Below are 23,891 nucleotides of genomic sequence, written 5' to 3' on the forward strand. Positions count from 1 at the left end.
ACTAACTTCAATAAATAATAGAATTGAATTTAACATCTATCGCAAACCGACATTCACGGATATAACTATACATAACACGTCAAACCACCCGATATCACACAAACATTCTGCCTATCATTCAATGGTCTACCGCTTAGTAAAAATCCCACTGCTCAGCCCAAAATCAGCTGTTAATTTCGAAATTGAACTGTCAAAAATAAAACAAATTGCTCTAAATAATGGTTACTCGACACACTTAATTTATAAAATCCTGAATAAGAAACTTAAACTCATTTCGACGAATACATTTTTATTTGGTACACCTGAAACTAATAATAAAATCATAAATCCCTTTCAATGGCGTAAAATCTTATACACATCCAATTTTTCTTCACTTAGTACAAAAAATTTGCCTACCCACATTAAACCCGCGTTCTATACTGATAACAACTTGGGAAAATTACTTAAAAATACTAAAGATAAAGATCACAAATTTAGCCACTCAGGCATTTACCAACTATGTTGCAATGATTGTCGATCGTTCTACATGGGTAAGACAACTAGAAATATAAATATTAGAATCACGGAACATTTAAGATGTTTAAATAACAATAATTTTTCAGAGTTCGCCAATCATCTCATTTCCACCGATCATACTTTTAGTAAAGATACAGGGGTTAAAATTCTTCACCGTAGTAATAAAGGCAAAAAATTTGATAATTTAGAAGCACTTGAAATCAGAAAATCCCTCAATAATAACTCTAGTATAATAAATAACCAAATTAATCTGTCTTATAGTCCTATTCTAGACATATTTCCAGTTAACCGCTCTGTTCTTCCTGGAATTCCTGTAATTACCCCTTACACTTTGTCCACCCCTCCCTCAAACACTTAACATTTTTGTATATATATGTCAATATTTTGTTAGTAGATCAGTTTTTAATATTCTCCTGACGAAAGAAGGGTTCTTCCGAAACTGGTAGAGTGAAATTAAAACAATAGTGGTCAAAAACAAATTTATGTGTTTTTATTATAAATTATGATGTGCCACAAAGTGAATGCTTTTTACAATTACGTATAATAAATCTATTTGAATATTCCTTTTGTTTTCACTGATGAATTAATGGAAATCTTAGAAGCGGAAATTCACCCACTTTGTGACATCCGATTGAGCTGAAACTCTGCTCTGCAGATAGTAGACACGACACGTGGTCAATGACAATGCATTCTAATAACTGTTGGTGGCAATCACGCACACACATGCGGACGTATATGCATTTCTCTGAAATTGATGGCGGTACAAAAACTAATGTACAAAATAAATGTCGGTCCTACCCGATAGGCGTTTGGTGATAAAGCTACAATCCTCACTCAAAAAGCACTATTTGAATTCGAGTCCTTTTTCAGATCATTTTACGTATATCTCGAAGAGCCCTTCACATTTCGGTTTCTGTATTGTTTGTATTTGCAGTCGGGAGCTGTTGGGACTCTTGTACAGTATTCACATAAATAAATAATTTAAAAATATATATATTACGGCACACGAATATGACCACAACCACACGTCTATCGGTTTAGATACAATTCTAATCAGGTTTATTTCTGACTAAAGATTTACCTGCTTAATGCAATATCAATGGTCAATACAAAACATTGTAATATTAATACAGCGGTGAAATAAATCCGATAACAGATTTCTGCGAATATTTCACCAAGTTTATGATAACAATTAGGAGAATCAATCTTAGTGGAAACTTTCGAGTATTTCTCACGAAGTTGTAACTGGATATTATTATATTGTTACGAAGAGCAACTCGTGCGATTGGTGTCATTCATATTCACATTTACCATATTATTTAATTAATACCATTCCTCAAAATATTAATATGCAAGTATGTATACCAATTTTTTTACTGCGGTTTAAAGCCATTGAATCCACCTAGATTTCACCGTTTATCCCATATTATTAGCTTGTATAAATTTGGTATATTATTAGAAGAAATTGTACAAAACGTTTTTGCAAACTTGGCATAATATTTCACTGATATGAATTTTTCAAAAGAAGCAAACACATTGTGACTTGACATTTGAAATAAATGAAACGAAAATACTTGGTTTTAAGTCACTTTATTTGATATATTTTTAAGTCAACCGGTTTCGGTACCTGCGTACCATCATCAGGGCTATTATTAAAATTATGGTATTAAATACAGAAGTACACATATATATATATATACACATATTATCAACAAAGATAGATACGGTATACTAGAGTGGGGCAGTGCGTCCGTTGTGGCAGAGAGGTGGGAGAGGGGAACGTGGGATTAGTGAAGTAATGAGAAACATACTTAGAATTGAGCTAACAGTTAAGTATGTTCCCCATTACTTCACTTATCCTATGTTCCCCTTCCCCATCTCTCTCCACAACTGACGCACTGTCCCACTTTAGTAAACTGTCTCTTTTTTGATAATATATGTATATATTTGACATATATGTGTACTTCTGTATTTAATACCATAATTTTTGAAATAATCCTGATGATGGTACGGAGGTATCGAAACCGGTTGACAATAAAATATATCAATAAAGTGACCTAAAACCAAGTATTTTTTTATCATTTATTGGCATAATATGTCAAAAATCGCTTAAGTGGAGATCTGAGAACCCCACAGCTCAATGAGTAGAAGGACATGGTTTGTTTTGATGGTTCCATGATAACTTCTAAGTTCGAAGCGTCTATTCCTGCAAGGACGTCGTCCCACGTTGCCACCCTTGCTTCGCAAGTCAATTTTTCCCCCCACTAGGCGCGCCAAAATATGTTTCACTCAACTCAACACAGTGACAATTCAACACACCTTTAAAAAGTGTCATAGGGTGATGAAAACACTAACCTTTAAACCTAATGTATTTAACATAGCAGTTGTTTCATCACTTTTCAAGACTTTTTTTATCATTTTTAAAAATGTGTCGAATTGTCATTGTGTTGAGTTTACATCGTGTTTGATGTGAAATATCTTTTGGCGCGCCTAGGGGGTAAAACCGACTCTTGATTAGTCAGCGTGGCAAGAGGAGAAGACGCTCTTGCAGGAAACAGACTCTCGACTCGTCGGCTCTTTCCGCTGTCAAACTGTCCGCCAAAACTCTGTGCGGTATATTGCTTCCATTCTCACTTAAGTTGCGAAAATAATAATAATATATTATCATTATAGATATTGGTTAAAGCCTACTTTAACACTCTATTTTCACCTTTTTTACTGTTATTTGCAAATTGGGAGTGGCTAGGTGGGTTGCGCTGGCGTCATCAGTACATCGCGACGTAGCCCATGAGTAAGTATTACGTGACATTCTAACAATTGAAACTTACCTACGTATGAGTATTATCCACATGATTGTGATCTATTTTGATCTGTGGTGGTGTTTTAACTGTGGCTTCTCTGTGTGTTTACAGAACGTAAAATGAGGTTGTATTAATTTAGAGCTGGCTTTGATTGAGATTCTAAGCATCCCATATCGATATTTTCTTTTTAGCTCACGATAGAAACGTTTTTGCGAGCATAAAATATTTGCATTCAGCTAACAATTTTTGATACGTATTTCACTTCCTAAAGTTCAATATTCGAAAGTTTTGTTGTTTTAGATAGCACACAAACAGATTTTGTGCTATATACTTAAATAGGAACTCTAGATTCTTAATACCGTATTTAATTCTTTGACCCTTCCACAAATCTATTTATTACGTTTAATAAAATAATTCAAAAACTTTTTTATTTTATGTTACAGGAGGCTCTGAGAACAAACACTGTCCCTCAGGCCTACGGCATAATTATCGATGCTGTGTGGAGGGTATTTGGGGTTGGAAAGGGGTGTGAAGGGTGGGTAGGAATCTAGGGGCAGTGTGTCTAGGATTTCCACATCCAGCCTGCCAAGTCTGAAATCAGTGCCCACAGGAATAATGATTATTAAAAATATGCAACTTTACGGAGATTTATTGACTGATTTGGTTTTAGACCATGATTCTTTTCAGGATTCCATAATTTCAGTTCGTTTGATACCATAGAGAATGAAAAAATGGCTTTTAAAGTTCGAACCCAAGTCTGAAATTAGTGCCCATGAGAATAATGATTTTTCCAGATATTTATTGACTGATTTGGTTTTGGGCCATGATTCTTTTCAGGATTCCAAAATTTTAGCCCGTTTGATATCTACCATAGAGCATGAAAAAATGGCTTTTAAAATTCGAACCCAAGTCTGAAATCAGTGCCCACAGGAAGGATGATTTTTCCAGAAATGCAACTTTATGCAGATTTGTGACTGGTTTTGGACCAAGATTCTTATCAAAATTTCAAAATTTTAGCCCCATTGATACCATAGAGCCTGAAAAAATGGCTTTTAAAATTCGAACCCAAGTCTGAAATCAGTGACCGCAGGAATGATGATTATTACAGATATGCAACTTTACGGAGATTTATTGACTGATTTGGTTTTGGACCATGATTCTTTTCAGGATTACAAAGTTTCAGCCGGTTTGGTACCATAGATAGAAAAAGTGGCTTTTAATGTTCGAACCCAAGTCTTAAAGCAACTAGGCGAGTAGTTGCATCCTCCGTCAAAACCTCACCCCCATGGCCGAGCACCTGTGCTCAGTCAGCAACGGACCGATACACTTGGGGTGACCTACGGCGGACCTAGGGTAAAAATATTTATCGTTGTTCGTGATTTACGAAACGGCTAAAACAACATCTAGTTTATTTGGTTTTATTGTGTACCGATAGATTTTTAGTATAAATGTAACCAATGGCAACTGAAGCTATAAAAAATGTTACCTTTCTAAAGAAAGGTTGGTAGAACACAAGCAGGTCAGAAGAAGTTTGTGTCATGAGTGAATATTTGAATCTGAAACGGTTATCATTACCAAAACTGTAAATAAAAAAAATTTCATTGTGAAATACGATTTTTTATTTATTGAAGGCGATGTACTGGCTGAAACTAACTTGAAATTATGCAGAAATCGTGTACTGGCTTGAAAAATTAATTCATTATGCTGACAGAATTTGAAAACCAAAATCAACCGTATTACAGCTAAATTAAGATAAATTACAAAAAAAGCTCAAGTTATGTAACTAACATTTCATAAATGAAGAAAGGTATTGTATAATAGTGATTTATTTTTGGGGTACTATGCCTTGTTGCGCTACCTCCTTCTTTAGCCAACGTTTCGGACATCATTACAGTGCACTGAGAAAACATGCTAATATGAAATATTGTTAATTCATTAAAAATCTGGTCAAATTACTTTCCTGTTAAAAACGCTTCTGGAGGCCTATAATGAATGATATGAAAAATTTCATAACAACCTATCAATAACGCACGAATATGTAATGAGGAAGTCGGAACACTTGTTCTTACAAACAATAATATTTTAATTACTATATTTGGAAAAGGCCACATTTATGAACACGTGGTCAGAAATAGTCGGACGGATCAATATTTTATTGGGAAATGGTCATGCAGTCTCATTTTTAATAGTATCTTGATTAAAAAAGCCGTACTCGTTTTTCTCAGTGTGTCTTGGTTTTTATCAGGGCAGATGTGTAATCAATATTTCCATTACACATCTGCCCTGATTGTAATGGAAACGTTGGCTTAAGAAGTAGGTAATGCAACACGGCATAATACCCCAAAAATAAACCACTATAATAGATTTGACCGTAGAAATCTCAAATCATAAGTTATCGTAGGCTTATGAAATGACGTAGGTAAAGATATTTTAGAAATACTGCTTCCACAAAATGTCGGGTAAAATGTGTTCTTTTTAAAAGAGTATCGCACTATGCACAGGAGTCCCAACTGCTCCTAACAGTCCGGAGTCAGTGAAACCACGGCATCCTCAATTGAGGTATGTCGTGAAGCTGACGATAGTGTGGATGGGAAGGAGATGGAGGAGAGGAATGTGGGAAAGTTTCTGAATATTCAGATCTGGTCACCAAACACGGCTAAAGCCATTTCAATTCATTTTAACGGTGGTCTTTCACCAGAGCTGAAAATATCTACCGCTCTGGAATGTGCCCCAAATATAATGTATTATATCATTTTGAATTAATAAATTGTAAAATAACACAAATTAATCGAATGACGGCCTCCGTGATCGAGTAAGGGTCTCGACTTGCTAGACGCAGGTCCGAGGGTTCAAATTCAAATTTATCAAATTTATTTCATAAATTTGTCTTATTTCACAAATTATTAATATATTTAGCAAATATACTATATAAATTACTATTCATAGTGTATTTAGGAATTATGTTTACGAGAGATGGGAAGGCTGACAGAGATATTGAAAGAAGGGTAAATGCAGGTAACTCCATTAATGGAGGACTGAACGCAGTTGGCGCTAACAAAAAATTGTCCAAAGAAGCGAAGTTAGCAGTCCACAATGGAGTGCTGGTGCCTACCCTGATGTATGGAAGTGAGGCATGGAACTGGTAAAGAAAGGATGAAAGTAGATTGAATGCTGTTGAAATGAGATCCCTGAGGCGTATGTGTGGTAAAACCATGTATGATCGTGTGAGGAATGTGGATATCCGCAAAGAGTGCATGGCTGATGTAAGCGTAATGAGTAAGATTAAGAAATGGACGCTTAGATGGTTTGGGAATGTAGAGCAAATGAGCGAAGAAAGGAGTGTAAGGAGGATATATGATGCAAATGCGAATGGTAGCAGAAGTCGGGGACGCCCGAGAAAGACATGGCACGATCAAGTGAATCAGATACTCGAGTCGGGCCATGTCAAGAGTCAGAATATTAATAAATAAATAAAGTAATAAGAGTATCTATGAGACGATGTATGAATGGGAATGAGGCAAAGAGTGTGTGCCAAGACCGAGTTTTTTGGTGGTCCGTCCTCTCTGCCTATTTGCAGCACGTTCCAGAGTGGAAGATACTCTCAGTATTGCCCTGCTATAAGACAACCATTAAGTATTAAAAAGTTGATAGAATTCCTTGGGCTGTGTTTGGTGAGCAGATCTGAATAACCAGGTACTTACCCACCTTTCTCTTCCACATCTCCTTCCCCTCCCCCCTACCTTCACTCTCACATCATAAGTCAATTGGAAATGCCATAGTCTCACTGGCTCCAGATGGTTGGGAGCAGTTGCGACTCTAGCGCGGTTTCACATTTAAAAAAATTAAAAAGTTTGTTGTCAATATTAAAAATAACGTTTGGCATATTTTTTTTCAAATTGACCTTCATAAAAAATAATCTTATTCATAAACGTGCAATAAATGGTCAACTCATACTTTTTATTATAAGGTCTCGTCACGTATGAATGTGATGCTAAGTTTTAATGGAATGTGTTTATGTTCATGATATTGCAGCTGGGTTTGTGATAAATAAATAACTGTTTGACTTACAAACAAAATAATAACTTTCAGAAATAGAAATCATTATTATTTTTTACATACTAATGGCTGTGTACAGCAATGTTTTTTGACACCGATCTCAATACGGAGACAATAAAGGAAATTTAAAAATTATTTTATTTATTTATTTATTTATTGTTTCTTCACATTGTATCTTTTTTTACCTTAAAATTTTTAACCCCACTAGAACAAGCCTGTGTTGATAACTTGTGGTTAATAATTTTACAAAATAATAAAAATTACACAAAGATTTTCATACAGATAGTTGCCATTAGAGAAAAAATAAAATTTTGGACGGTACTAAATAATAAATTATGGTAAAACACGGAAACATCTGTCATTGTAATTATACCGTAAATGTATAATATACCTCCTATGTATATATGTCAGCGACATTTCATTGGTACCAATTATTATACTAACTTTTATAACTTTGTAACTATTGTCATCTATGTAATTATGTACTGTTTGTTTCTGCAATAAACAAAAATAAATAAAATAAATTTGCCGTTACCGTCAACAAATCATCAAATATATAATATTAAAATAGAAAATAAAACATTTTTTTACTTATTTCCACTTTTTTATTTTACCACTACCGGTTTCATCCTATTATGGACATCTTCAGGCTGGCAATTGAAATTCTTTTGTTACAGAATTTATACAAAATTAGGTACACAATGTCAAGGTAGGTACATATTATTGGGTTATTAAATTACAATGGTTCTTTAAGGTTAATATGTCATAAATAAGAAATAATAATATAACAATGGTCACTATAGCAGAATAATCGATAATTTAGTAAATAAAATAATGAATTTTCCTGCATACCACGCAGGACAATCCGGAAGAGAAGAATCAAACCGTACAAAAGAACACCTCCTTAGTTTAGCAAATCATAAAGTTGGGGGGGGATTATGATCTATTGAACATAATTTTGCATCTACCAGAAAACGAAAATTATTTCTATCAAGATAGAGATGTCAAAACTCTTAACGTTCGTAACAAAGGATCAGAAGATTACATAATTAAATTACATAACTGTTATTTAAGGTAAATAAGTCATGAATAACAAAATGTTCAATAATCATCAATACATACATCGCAAATTACTTAGAATAAAATTTTACCTCAGAGTCTAAGGTAACATTATTAAAATTAATTACAATGGATATATTAATGGTGACTGAGCACCATGTTCTAACTGTTTATTCATGACATATTTACGATCAATTTTCTTCAAGGTTATTATTTTTTTTTCATGTCAAGGTTCTTCACGTTTGTGAAAAGGGACAGAAATTAGACAAATTAGAATTACTAGAAATTAATCGCCTAACGAAGAAAATTGATCGTAAATATGTCATGAATAAACAGTTAGAACATGGTGCTCAGTCACCATTAATATATCCATTGTAATTAATTTTAATAATGTTACCTTAGACTCTGAGGTAAAATTTTATTCTAAGTAATTTGCGATGTATGTATTGATGATTATTGAACATTTTGTTATTCATGACTTATTTACCTTAAATAACAGTTATGTAATTTAATTATGTAATCTTCTGATCCTTTGTTACGAACGTTAAGAGTTTTGACATCTCTATCTTGATAGAAATAATTTTCGTTTTCTGGTAGATGCAAAATTATGTTCAATAGATCATAATCCCCCCCCAACTTTATGATTTGCTAAACTAAGGAGGTGTTCTTTTGTACGGTTTGATTCTTCTCTTCCGGATTGTCCTGCGTGGTATGCAGGAAAATTCATTATTTTATTTACTAAATTATCGATTATTCTGCTATAGTGACCATTGTTATATTATTATTTCTTATTTATGACATATTAACCTTAAAGAACCATTGTAATTTAATAACCCAATAATATGTACCTACCTTGACATTGTGTACCTAATTTTGTATAAATTCTGTAACAAAAGAATTTCAATTGCCAGCCTGAAGATGTCCATAATAGGATGAAACCGGTAGTGGTAAAATAAAAAAGTGGAAATAAGTTAAAAAATGTTTTATTTTCTATTTTAATAATATATAATTCCACCAAGTATAACAGTATAATAAATAAAGTCATAAATATATAATACATTCGAAAGTCATAATGGCGACCAGTAGTACACTTTCATATTAAATAATAAACACATTTCAGGATACAATTCTATTATAAATAGATTACGCAACATTTTCAACTCTTACACTATGTTAACTGATGTTTTAATATGCTTCTAGTGATGTATAAAGCTGTATTAAATAGCAGTTTTAGCAGTGCTTATTTTAACGAGGTCCCTGCATTAGAGGTTTGTTTACTCATTTCTTTCAATAATTTTGTAGTAATGAAATCTTTTAATTTTTATCTTATAATTTTTCTTTTCTTTCTACTCGTATATTGTACTCTGACTGTTAATGACTCACATGTATGTAAATAGCACTTGTGCCTTTAATTGTAAGTAAATAAAAATTATAGTATTTATGGTAAATATGTAGAAAATGGGGACACGCTGAGTACGTGCTTTTTTATTTTAAAAACACTGTAGTACTTAAATGACAACAACAGTAGGTTTTTCAATTTCCGGAAATGGAAAATAGCGCATTTAAAAAAAATAACATCTATTGATGGTCATTACTGCGGATGTGAAAGTTTTAAGCTTCGTTTTTTTCCTTTCGTATTTAACCCAAAATATGCACCTGCGTCCTAAAATAGGTAAGTATTTTGGTTATTCTAAAATAAATATTTTTAAAAAAAACTATTTTTATATTATTATGTCAAAATATGGCGTAAAGAAAAAAAAGACACAGAAAAAACGTCAAATTATGCACTTTTTTAATGAAATGCATAATTTTCCAGTAATAGAGTTAAATAAAACAATTACAGATGACAGATATAATATGACAGGTGACAGATGACAGATGACAGGTGACAGCTGACAGATGAAAAATGACAGATGACAGATGACAGGTGACAGGTGACAGGTGACAGGTGACAGGTGACAGATGACAGATGACAGATGACAGATGACAGATGACAGATGACAGATGACAGATGACAGATTACAGATGACAGGTGATAGATGTCAACCATCATAAAATGTACGATAATCAGTACCAAAAACGTGTCTCTTTTTCATCCCGAAATCATTTGAAAATGCTACCTGTATTGAACGTGGAAAACGCCTATTAATGTCGAAAAAAACAGAACTAAAAAGTGCGTATTAATGTCAGAACATCAACGCTTTGAACATCAACAACTTTGCTTACAATCACAAAATAATTTCTGACTTGTCAGAGAATTTTGATTTATTTTTGTTTAATTACTTACTTAGCTTAAATTATGATGACTTTGAGAGTACTTGAATAATAAAATGACACATTTTAAAAAGATACCATAAGCTAAATGTAATAGGTAACGTGACATTTTGGTAAAAATGTAAACTTCGCATAGTCAAGGACGGCAGTTACCTACTTACCCGGAATCAAGGAAAGATATAACGCAAAACTCCTTATAAAGAAATGCTTTATGAATTTAAAGTCATTTGATCTTAACTGTATGTCAGATCTAACCAGTTCAAACAAATTTAAACATGTTTAATAAAGTTTTGTTTTGTGTTGTGTTTTTGACAGTAGTTTTAATCCTAGTAAGTTTGTTACTTGTTCTTTCAGTGTGTTAACCTTTTTCTGGGCCCTAAAAATAACAATAACTAGCGCACAGTCTGAATTCTTGACAAATCAGTTCCAATTTTTAAAATGACAGTTAAAATATTATACTATAGGTAGGTACTTTATGGCTTGTCTGAATTCTTTACACAATCCGTTTCCCAAATTTTGAAAATAATGCTTGTATTCAAATCAAAATTTAATTCAATTGAACCGGAGTTTCGCAGGATACATACACAGTTAAAATTAGTATTTTGTTTATCTCTTAATTGTAAATTTTTGAGAGATACCGTGCTAGAGGTTCCAATATGTTATGTAATGAATATGTTATGAGGAAGTCAGAACACGTGTTCTTACAAATAATAATATTTTCGCATCTCGTTCGAGACTGCAGACCTTTATAGAATGAATTGACAGAGTTCCTAACAAAGTATCAGTTAAAAGCGAATGTTTTATGAGGATGGCAGAACACGTGTTCATACAAATATTGATACTGATATTTTCGTAATCCATCATAATATTTATCAGAAAATAACACGTGTTCTCATATATTCTGAATGATAAATATTTTATCCGGAATTTGGCATCACTTGTTTAACAGGATCATGTTTCTCCGTATCGACACTGTAACGCTGTTACCAACAAAAAGTTTTAGCTGTTGGCTAAAGAAGGAAAAATCGCAATATGGCATAATAATCAATGGAATCTTTTTGATATTTCGAACTATTCTGTTCTGCCACGTACCTTACAATATTATGCAGCTTCTTTGGTTGAGTGTACCACAGATTGTGGATTTAGTGGATGAATTGCCTTTTAGAAACTTTGTCCCGCCTTAAGGCGTGCTAGGTTCATTCAGTGGCAAAGTTTAAATTCTGACCCTCGTGAGAATTGTGAAAAGGACAAAATGCCTGAGGTACAAGCCCACAACTGCACTTGAGATTTTTTTCAACTGGCTTTGTATCAAGGATGTTAACTTTGTACAAACATGGAGGATCAAACCCATAAGTTTGTTTCACACAGTGGCATGTATTTTTAAGTAAGCTTCAACAGGGAAGTTCCCTATTTTCTACCCCATGAAGAAAGTCGTTCTATTTAAACTGGGGACTATGTGGGTATTGCGTACTTTTTTTCATTTTTTTGGTAATTTATAAATGGAGTTTTAAAAAGAAAACAAAAAAAAATCCTGTTGGTTTTATCATAATGTAAAGAGCCATGTTTTTTAAAGACCACAATTCTAAGTAGGAAATTTTTAAAAAGTAAAATTATTTGAAACCGCATAAGAGTACCAAGTGCTCCGAACCGTCTGGAGCCAGTGAGACTATGGACTCCAATTAGGGTGAAGGTGGGGAAGTACCTGGCTATTCAGAGCTAGTCACCAAATACGGCCAAAGCCATTTCAAGCAACGTTTCAATTCTGAATGGTGTTTTTATACCAGGGCGATACTAAGAGAATTAGAATTAGAAATAGAATATTCCACTGGCGCAAAATTACTGTAATTTTTTTTATAGAGTAATTTGTGAAATAACATAAATTCCCAAATAAAATTTACTCGCGCTCATCGCGATATCCAGCTTGCTAGTCGAGAGCATTACCCCCCGACTATGGAGGCCGCTCAATTTGCTATAGCTGTGAATAGATCAAATCTATCTTTTTTCCCTTCACTCTTTCTGATCTTTCTTCAGCTTCACAACATTCCCCGATGGGTACGCCATAATTTCTAGATAATCTACCCGTAATGAGGAACCACAGTTTGGTTTTTTGAAAAACATTAATTACACTATTAAACTACCATATATATATATATATTCAAAATCTTTGTTTATTTTTTCTTTCCAGTCTTCGGCAAAACCAACTGAAGACGATCAATGTCCAGCGTTTGAGCCATTCGAGCAAATCAGAATTCCTATGGAGGTCCTGAAGAAGATATATGACTACGTAAACAAATACCCATCGGGGTCCAACCAACCGTTAATCCTTTCTCCACCCCCTCAAGGAGACACGGTCCCCTATTTCCAAATACAAAAAGTTGCTGACCCCGAAGACAATCCTCAGCTCAAGCTCAATCCTGGACAAAATTAACAATGAATACAATTCTCATTTAGAAGTTTTCAACTTCATATATTCTATGCTTATCATACAAATACTTATACTGTGTACCTCATCTATCTTAAGTGTGCTACTTAAGAGAGATAATATTATACATAAACTCACAGATAAGCTCAAACAGGATACCAATTAGATTTGTTATTTACTAATGTTTATTATACTATAAGTATCATACGTAAAAGCCGAAAGGCGTTAATTATATATAAGTAAATAAATGAAGTAGGGTGTAATATATATATTGTTTCACTTATCTAATCTTCCCTAAAAAAATTATAAATGATTAAAAAATAAAAAGAATTACTTTCCATCAAAGCAAATACGATAAAACTATAAAAACACGAGGAGATACCGCCTTCGAAAGCAATTTAAAAAATGATTAAAAACACTGGTCGACATTTTTTTTTTTAAGTGCAGTCCCTTAAGCATAGCTAATTTTTTTATATGTATTTAGTATCCATAAACATGAAATGAAACAAAAAAAAAATTTAATAGGTCAGGTTTTTTTATTATTTGACAAAGTTTTTTCACATAATTCTTCCATAGTATGACGGATACTTACTTAACAAAATTTCAAAACTAATTCAATTTAATTTTTTTGCTCCTGATTTGCGCCTGTGAGTATCTTGAGAGTCTCTCTGCAGGGTCCAGCAATAGTCTGCTAGCATAGATGGACTCCACTATCCTTGGTATCGCTTTTCCACAGCCGCAATGTCCTTGTGAAATCGTTCGCCGTGCTCGTCACTGACATCTTCCATATTTTCTGGGAAAAAATTCAAATGAGAGTGAAGGAAGTGTATTTTTAGTGACGTTACATCCCATATTTTTATAGGCCATGAGCATTTCAAACACAATGCTGATATAGTCTTCACTTTAATGACTTCCAAGAAATTTCTCGACAACTTTCGAAGGCTGAAGATTGAAGGCTGACGAAGCGGCTAGCTCGACTGGTCTCAACACTGTTATAAAATTTGGTTCAGTCAAGACCTCCCTTATTTGTGGTCCCACGAATATTTCTTCTTTAATTTTTCCGTCGCTGATCTTAGGAACGTTTTGCTTTAAGTAAATCATGCCATTTGCATCCTTTTACAAAATTTTTCATCAAACCCAATTTAACGTGTAAGGGTGTAAGTAAGATTTCTTTAGATTTTACTAAGGGAGCATGTTGAACATTCTTCGTGCCAGGTTTAAGGTGTTTTCTAGTAGGCCAGTCCTTCTTGGCATAATGGTTTTTCCTGTCTCTGCTGTCCCACTCGCACAGAAAACCACAATACTTTGTAAATCCCGCTTGCAGTCCTAGTAGGAGCCCTATTATTTTGAGATCACCACTTTTTTTCCATTCGTATTTTACAAATTTATTTTTGTTAACAGCAGCTTCATGTTGTCATAGTTCTCTTTCATGTTTGCAGCATGACCAAGTGGAATGTATGGTCAAAAAATCAAAAAATCAATTACAACTCACGAATAAATATGAGTTAATATACATTTTAGTAAAACTTAAAACCCGTAAAAACCTGACGTGATAGAAAAAAACTGATCACATATCTGAAATCAGCGTGAAATTTCCTGTCAGATTTGACTACTTTCGTTAAAGGGACAAAAAATGTGTTGACCAGTGAAATCGACTGAGAAAGAGTTCAATTACTTTCAGCCTATTGAACAAGGTAACTCGGATAATTTCAGGGTGAAAATAAAGGATTTCAGTGGCTACCGCAGACGTAGACATAGACCATCGTGCGAATGTTGGTGAAAGCAATACACTATTTACTCCCACTGGGTGGCCTTTAAGGCGAAGCTTAATGCTAAATCACTATTTTGGTTGATCTTTATAACGAATTGCTGTACATTATCAATACCAAAAAATATGCTTTAGATAAATTGAAGGTTTTTCTATCGTTTCGCTTGAGTAGAATACAAATAAAATAATAAATTACTCAATAAAAAATACAAATGTAAACTACTAAAAAAAATATTTTTTCGATAGAAATGTATGAACGTTTAAAGGAAATATCTTTTAAAAAATACATTATTGTAGCTAAAATTATCTGTGACAGTTTCACTTGATTAACTTTTTTGCTTTCTTATAAAATTATTTACAAAATAAATAAAAACCAGTTTCGTGCTTGAAATCGAACGTTTCTAGACTCCGTTTGTCAAGCGATTTTAATGCTTATTACAAGGTATAAGCATTACACTATAAGGTATACCAAGAATATACACATTTTTGGCTTGTAGCTTCCTCTTAATGATTAAAAAAAGGCTTTTGACGGTATAGAAAAATGCTGGACATTGACGTTATACAGGAGGTCATACATATGGAAATATCATTGAAAAAACATAATATGAAACGAAAAGATGAGTATTGTAGTCTAACTGAGGGCAACATGTGATATAACTCACCATAATACAGAGGCGTATTATTAAAGAAGGAAAATATGTGTCTTCAAAATTTTTAACATTCTTGAAGACATTTTCAAACCCTGCTGTCTACACTAATAATCAACGAAAACATTATTCAATCGTTTTTTGTAAAATTCATTTGAATGAATCTATTCATTCTATCCTACAAAAATAATGCGATATTTCACCATCCTCTCAATATCTATTAAAATATAATCAAAATCTTAAATCTCTGAAAGTTCTTCACCAATTGCTTTGAAATTTTGATACAAAATTGCATTATAATATGTGTCTGTTTTATATAAATGTCACCTATGACGACAGGTAAAAATATGCATTTTTTAATGCATGAGAAATGCATAAAAATACAATATTGTACCGATGATTCAATCCAATATTGTACTTGACAGAATCGAGTTTTTAAACGAAAAAAAATATTTATTCATATTCATATTGCGGATGTACATGCGCAAAAAATGCAATGTCTTAATATTGTAAAGCGATACCTTGCAAAAAACGTATTTTAATAAAAGTAATTAATAAACCCCATTTATGAACACGTAGAATATAACGAAAATCGCGTTTAACCTTAACATACATACACAATGAATGCTCGAATTTCTATGAGCCGCGTACACACATACCGGGATATCAGTGCTCAGTATCCAAAAAGGTTCAAAGAATTCAATTTTCGCCCATGCGTATTCACTCCCGCCTGCCTAGGTCTTTCGAGGCCAAATTCTTATTTTGCTAGAGCATCCTACAAGGAAAATACGAGTTTATGCTTCATTCGTATAATGCACAGAATAGCATACTTTATTACGAATCGAGTAGGTGAATATTGAATACCATTCGATTAGTTATTTACATAATTTATGATCTGTAATTGATGTCGCGTAAAGGATTTATAGAGCTAATGTAAAATATGATATTCGCCAGTAATTGCATCTTACTCATAGGCTAGTCTGTATATTTGATAGTAGATATTTACTTACTTATTGTCCAGCATCCCTTCTACAAAAGTCACCTACCACCAGTGTGAGTGTAAAATAAATATAAATATCCTACCTTATTAATAATAACTCATTGTCACCTTCCTCCGATTTTCTTATTTATGAACATCTGAAACAAATATAATAAAAAAATTAAACATAATTTTTTTTTGGTTTTTCCTGCACCTCCTGGTTCATAATGTTTAAAATTTAAAGCGTTTACTTCTGGTAGTAAAAAACAAAATAAAAAAAGGGAATCGGGGCACGTCTGCTCGGCAACGTGACAAGTCAAAGACAGCATTATAAATTTTATGTTTTTTGTTTGTACGAAAATGCGCACGACCCACTTTTTGGAGTACCTACATTTCTGGAAGATTATCTACACAAACAAATGTCAATCTCCCTATGTGTGGGCCCTATAGACTTAAAAACAACTGAACCGAATTCGCTGAAAATTTGCTGAGAAACTCGATATAATGTAGTTTTAAGGTTAAACCCGACGCTCGTTCTAATCTACGTGTAATGGTGGGGTTAATTTTTTTTAATACGCTTTTGTGAGGTATTGCTTTACAATATTAAGACAAATAATTTGTTTGCGCCCGTACATAAGCAATATGAATATGAATAAATTGTTTTGTTCGTTTGAAAACTCAATTCTTTCAAGAGGGGCATGCAAATACAATATTATACCGACGATTCAATCCAATATTGTATTTGTATGCTTTTCTTGAAAAAACTATTTATCCATAATCCTATTGCTTACGTACACGGGTGCGTACAAATAATTCGTCTTAATATTTTAAAGCATAATACCATACTAATAACATAATACATAACACCAAATACTTGATATAAGGTATGTATAACTTGGTATTTTACATTTTTATACTTGATATAAGGTATGTTTAACTTGGTATTTTACATTTTAATATTTGACATAAGCTATGTATAACTTGGTATTTTAAATTTTTATACTTGATGAAGGTATGTATAACTTGGTATTTTACATTTGTATACTTGATATAAGGTATGTATAACTTGGTATTTTACATTTTTATACTTGATATAAGGTATGTATAACTTGGTATTTTACATTTTTATACTTGATATAAGGTATGTATAACTTGGTATTTTACTTTTTTATACTTGATATAAGGTATGTATAACTTGGTATTTTAAATTTTTATACATGATATAAGGAATGTATAACATGGTATCTTACATTTTTATACTTGATATAAGGTATGTATAACTTGGTATTTTACATTTTTATACTTGATGTAAGGTATGTATAACTTGGTATTTACTTTTTTATACTTGATGAAGGTATGTAGATTTTTTATCTTCTCAAATTGAAATATATTTTACATGAATCATTTACTATGTACCTCATCTCTATGTTAAGTAAGGTTACATATTATATAATATAAATATATTAAATCATTGCAATATTGCATTAATTACATTCACTATTTGATTTGTTATTTATATATGTTCATAACTTCTATATTCTATTATTTGCTTATTACTTATGCAATTCTAATGTCATGTTGTAGTTTTTGTCTTATATTATAAGTTATCCTACGTAAAGCTGCGTTAAAGATGTAAATAAATATTTTAAAGAATTTTTTTTTTAATGAGAACCCGTGTATTAAAAAATTGGAATTTACAAACAATTTTTGCATGTTGCAAGAATACTACAGTGAACGTTACTTAATGATAATGTTTGTTTTATTGTCCTTTATTGAGGGAAAAAATTACACTCAATATATGGGTCAAATCTGACCCAAGAGAGGCGTCACTCCGAAACTAGCACTTAACTGGACGCGCGTGCACTTACATTAATTAGAGTGTTCTGTAGTAAGATTGAGAAACACTGGACACGGGAAGTGAGAACATTGAAAGACTGCTGATTTCAGTCCATCATACATTGTCCAGGTCTATTTTGACCCATACCAGTTATGCGACAAGGTGGCAGTCACCTAACATATCGCCTTGTCACCAAGAAGCATTCCCACTATTACACAAATTATCAAAAGCCAAGCAAAAGTGTAACAAAAACAAGAAGGGTTAAAGAAGCCTTTAACAAAATATACACGCCACAACAAAACAAAAATTACATTTTTACTAGGTTGCTTAATGTAAGTGCAGATGAGATGTGAAGCATTTACAAAAAGGTTTATAAAAGCTCGCATATTAATGAAGATGTTATAGTAAAATGATATCGCATTTCTACTAGGTTGCATAAAATTGTTTGCTAATTTTACAGCGGAGGGCGACTCAACGCACTGTGTAAATTGAGATCAGTTCATAATAGAACGCCACTTTACCAACTTATCATTTACAAGCTGCGTTTCACATTGGGTGTGGTTCTTTCTGTACTCTGTCAATACCTGTGAAGTTTTACTTATCTTCAAGGTGAGATCTTTAAAATACATAAATAATTAATATTATTTGATCGAACATCTCTTAATTATTTGTTTTTATTTAGAGCTGATATTGTAATCTAAATATCAATGCGCGTTCTTTAGGTTCTGCTGTGTTTTCAAGTGACGCCATTTTGTAATCAGTGAACAAAGGATGTTAATAATAACACAGATTATTGATTGCCACCTGAATTTCTTTTTGCGTAACAATGCGATATTTTTATTGAAAGAATTATTTACTTAAACTTTTGAAATAATCTGTCTAATTTAATTAAAGATGGCAATAATAAAACGTTTTGATTAGTTAGTTGTATATTTGATTCATTATTTGTAAGTTGATATTTTTAGTATCACGGAAAAATCTCAATTTAAAAAATATATTGCATTTTTTTAAATTAACCCCACACCGGAGGCTCTGTCAAAAGTAATTTCCCTCTGGGCCTTTTTTAAGGAAAGGAAGGAGGAAGTTCTGGGAAGGTATAAGGTATGACGGTTGGGTAGGAATTTAAGGATTAGTCTGTCGACGGGTCGAGAGACCAGTCGGAGAGGTCAAAGGGTCTCCCCTCTAAGCATCTCCCGATCTGTCACACCACGCAGTTGATGGGCAGGCGCATTCTGAACGCACCTCTCCCAATAAACCCGGGCACTCCTGCTAAATCACCAAACGTAACGAATCAGATTGGATGACTTATGGCAGAGGTGTTAGTTATCCAATAAATGGTTGCCGGGGCGGCCGTACCCACACTTGCCTCCCAAATTGAAAATAAAAGCTTCTTTGTAACTATTTTATAAATTTTATGAAATTTTTATCATAAATAATGTTTTAAAGATACCTATAAAAATACACTTTTTTAAATGATAATCACTTTGGGTGTGGCTCGTATGTGTTTTAATCAATCATTGTGTCTCCAATTTTAAAGTGCCATTTTAATTATACTTTTTTTATATAATTTCGTGTAATTTTTCGGGCCTCTACCGACCTGCATTAATGAATCCCTTCCTACAGTTACCACCTTTACCCGCGTCACAACGCTGCCCAACCGGGAAGTGACATAGTTCCCTCACGTTTATTTTGTACAGACAGGGGCGCTCTTTTGAGGTGTCACATTAAAAATAAATACAACATCACATCATTAATTAATTTTTATAATAAAATAAAACATAACATTTCATTCCAATATTTATAATTAAATAAAACATGACATTTCATTCTAATATTTATAATAAAATAAAACATCCGATTTAATTTTAATATTTATAAAAAATCACATTTTATTAACAAATGTATAATAAAATAAAACAATACATTTCATTCTGATATTTATAATAAAATAAAACAATATATTTCATTCTAATATTTGTAATAAAATAAAACAATACATTTCATTCTAATATTTATAATAAAATAAAAAAAGCATTTCATTCTAATATTTGAAATAAAATAAAACAATACATTTCATTCTAATACATATTTATAATAAAATAAAACAATACTTTTCATTCTAATATTTATAATAAAATAAAACATCACATTTCATTATGATATTTATAATAAAATAAAACATCACATTTCATTATGATATTTATAATAAAATAAAACATCACATTTCATTATGATATTTATAGTAAAATAAAACATTCAAATTTATTATGGTTACACATTTCATTATAATATTTACAATGAAATAAAACATCAAACTTTATTTATTTATTTATTTATTTATTATTATTACATTTATTACATACAAGATATACAAATATAAAAGGAAGCTTTGACTGTCCAACTAGGAAGTTTCCCGTTTTAGGAAAAACTTTATTGTAATTGTTTTTTTTTTAACGTGTACGTATAAAAGTATTATTTTATCTAATACAATAATAAATTTAATTTATATAATTCTCATTTTCGTTATATTATATTATTACGAAACGCCTTAAAATTGACATTTTGTAAAAAAAAGGTTTTTAAAAGAAATTTAAAAATGATTGTACAAATTTATGCAAGCAATTTAGTTTTTAATTATCGTAACAGCTATTTCGGGGTTCATCACCACTATCAAACCGTGGTTATGCCACTTTGAGACGACTTATTAACATGATTTTATTTACCCCTCCCCTATTTTTATTTTATTTGAATTATTCAAAAGATAAACTATAAATTCTTACTAAATATGCTTAAAATACATACCCTAAAAAATAGAAGAAAAATAAATAACTAAACTCTTTCTAAAAATCTCATCAATTACCAAAACTAACATCCAGGCAAAATATATTATTCTGCGATAATAATTCCGGGCCTAACTACCACACACACGCACCTATATCTCGCCTTCATACACTTCAAATATTTATATTTAATATAAGTTAATCACAATACAAGAAATACCTAAAAGGTGTTTTTATGTAGCATTATATTATTATTTAGGAGAATCGCGGAGTAGCGATAACTTTTTTTTAGCTCACTTATTTTTGTAAAAAGGGGTTTATTTATTTTTTCTGTTTTCTTATATTATGTACATTTAAATGGAAAATTATATGTCCCATGTATTATGTTCATTTGTCTTTGGTTAATTATTTTGTTTTTGTTGTTGTTTTAAAAATAAAAACCTTCTGTTGGCACTGTATTATGCAGTAAATCATGTAATCATCAAGGCGTTTAAATTAATTAATAAATAAATATATGTTATGACCCCTTTATGAAAATAAATTTAATGACGAAATAAAAATAATTAACTTGAATAGAGTAATATAATAATATCTTTGGATCCACATTGGTTTTTCACCCCTGACTTTGTTATAATAACATCAAAAGATGTCTATAGGAGGATGAAACCGATCCTAAAGTAAATTAGTTGAATACAATTACAATTCAATTGTTACAAAAATAGGAATGTAAGAAAGCTTTTATTGATTTTCAGATGCCTGCGTATAAGCCGATCCACGCCGAAGACATACTAATGGATGATATCGTAATTTCAACACCAAAGGTTGAACTGTGTGAAAACCATTTTCCATTGGGATCAGCCATCTCAGAATCCAGAAATTTGATAGAAAAGCTATCCGGAGTGGAGGTCCATAAGGCTTCTGCAAATTTCCCGCCAGCTTCCAAAGTTGAGGTCCACAAGGCTTCTACAAATCCTCCGCCAGCTACCAAAGTTGAGGAGTTCGCAGTGTTGAACCAACTTCCGGACGAACCGAAGATATCAATATCTTGGAAATCTCCCTCGATGGTCGTACTGTACAGTTTCCACGGCATCATCATTGTTCTACTCGTGATATACGCGTATGTTAATTTCTTTCAAAACAAGTAAATATATATATTTTTTTAATTCTTCTCGGATTACGTTTGTTTCACGATGCAGAGAGATCGATTCTCATTCCCATTGAACAATTCTGGTCGGGACCCAGCGTCGCCTCAACAACGTACCACCAGGCTTATCTGTCCATACCAGAAATCTGTCCATAGTAGGTCCAGCTCTTCGTCCAGCCACTGAAGTATATACCTAAATGATACAGAAACATGGACACTTAAAGATAGTGAAGGAATGCTCAGGATATGCTCACTATGGACTGGGCATCCAAGATATGCCATCAACTGCTATCTGTCTACAACGCGTCCGAAGGTAGTTTGCCTAACTGAAAACTCAAGCCCGGAGAAACTGACTGGAGAAAGAAGCTGGCAAAGTGGAAGTCAGGATAAGCAGAAGAAGATCACCAATGGGTTGGACTGATTAGGAGGAAGACTGCGCGGTCTTTTTCATACAAAACTTTAATATGGATTTGAGGTCAAAATAACCAACCAAAATTAATTTTCAAAAAATAAAAATTTTATTGGAATTACTTTTGAAGGTTATATTCATCAATGTAATATATCATTGAAGAAAAAAAAAGACGAACATTTTCAATTTTATTTATTTATTATAGAACATTAAAACCCATCAAAAGTCAGTTTTATTTCATTATACGGGATGTTCGTGGGTAAGGTGCGCTCGGTGGTATTTCTACATGATAGTACAAATAAAAAATACATATAACTTTTTTCGAAATTCCAACATTTAAGTTTTAGGTATAATTAGTCATTAACAAGTAATTGTTTGCATGGGAAAATAAATATTAAACAAATTTAAGTTTTGTATGAAAAAAGCCGCTTATCTGTTATAGGAACGTCGCAGATCACAGCTTTTCATGCAACGCAGGACCAGGAGGAGAAAATTCAGGGGTGTACATGTAAAATGTACATACGAGTATATTATGACTCCCCATTAGAAGGACATATATTTCTCAGGTTTTTCCGAAACAAGACAACTTTCACCCAGTTGATACCAACAGAAAAAAGAAAACGCACAGTAATTGAACAAAACTACAATGCATTACACTTTTAAATTAGTTAATATTATTATTGTACTATTTTTACAACGTTCCGAATAGTAGTCAAAGTGATTAATTCAAATGTGTTTGTTTCAGAAACGATGTTTTTAATATTAAAATGCTTATTTCACGCAAGTTTTATTTTAGGTAATATTGCTTTTAAACTACATTACAAATACACAATAAAATATTTTTACCAAAAAAAAGTTTTTAAAAAAATCTTTTTATTTCGACACCCTTCCAATATAATAAGCGTACATTATCAATATTGTGCCCTTTTCGAAAAATAGAAAATGAACATTTTTTTATAAACTACTGGCAATGGAAGAAAAATTGATAAATAAAATTATCATAATTTTTTTTTCTTATAAATAGCATGCAAGAGTTTTTTCTTGGAGTTAGTGCTACTACAGGACTTTGGGAACTTTGCGAGGAGGAAAAAATGAGAGGGTAAGGATAAAACAGAAGAAGAAGGTTGTGAGGTAATAATGTAGTAACTTATTATTAGTAATGTAGTAACACTCAGATTGATTGCAATTCCAAAGCCATC

The 23,891-nt window shown here is 32.2% G+C and overlaps 2 protein-coding genes across 2 annotated transcripts in view; one reads left to right on the top strand and one right to left on the bottom strand.

The window, feature by feature from the left end:
* The window catches only part of LOC149416797 (uncharacterized), a 542,858-nt gene that overhangs the window by 430,364 nt on the left and 88,603 nt on the right, over positions 1-23,891 (bottom strand). The window contains exon 2 of the mRNA XM_089640969.1: positions 16,627-16,680. The gene's annotated coding sequence lies outside the window, so the exon portion shown is untranslated. The remainder of the gene's footprint in view (positions 1-16,626; positions 16,681-23,891) is intronic.
* Positions 18,876-23,483, top strand: LOC149416799 (uncharacterized). The gene is made up of 3 exons (XM_089640644.1): positions 18,876-18,968; positions 21,892-22,256; positions 23,135-23,483. The coding sequence occupies exons 2-3, from the start codon at positions 21,892-21,894 to the stop codon at positions 23,202-23,204; spliced, it is 435 nt and encodes a 144-aa protein (XP_089496770.1). The 5' UTR covers positions 18,876-18,968; the 3' UTR covers positions 23,205-23,483.

This window comes from Hesperophylax consimilis, chromosome 16 (assembly GCF_061612785.1).
Source record: "Hesperophylax consimilis isolate HC1 chromosome 16, BYU_Hcon_1.0, whole genome shotgun sequence".
Taxonomy (NCBI): domain Eukaryota; kingdom Metazoa; phylum Arthropoda; class Insecta; order Trichoptera; family Limnephilidae; genus Hesperophylax; species Hesperophylax consimilis.

Bases quoted from the DNA above. Each gene is read 5' to 3' on its own strand.
- LOC149416799 (XM_089640644.1), top strand. From the start codon at position 21,892: ATGCCTGCGTATAAGCCGATCCACGCCGAAGACATACTAATGGATGAT. The intron at 22,257-23,134 runs GTATGTTAATTT...TATCTGTTATAG, and splicing joins GTTCTACTCGTGATATACGC to GAACGTCGCAGATCACAGCT.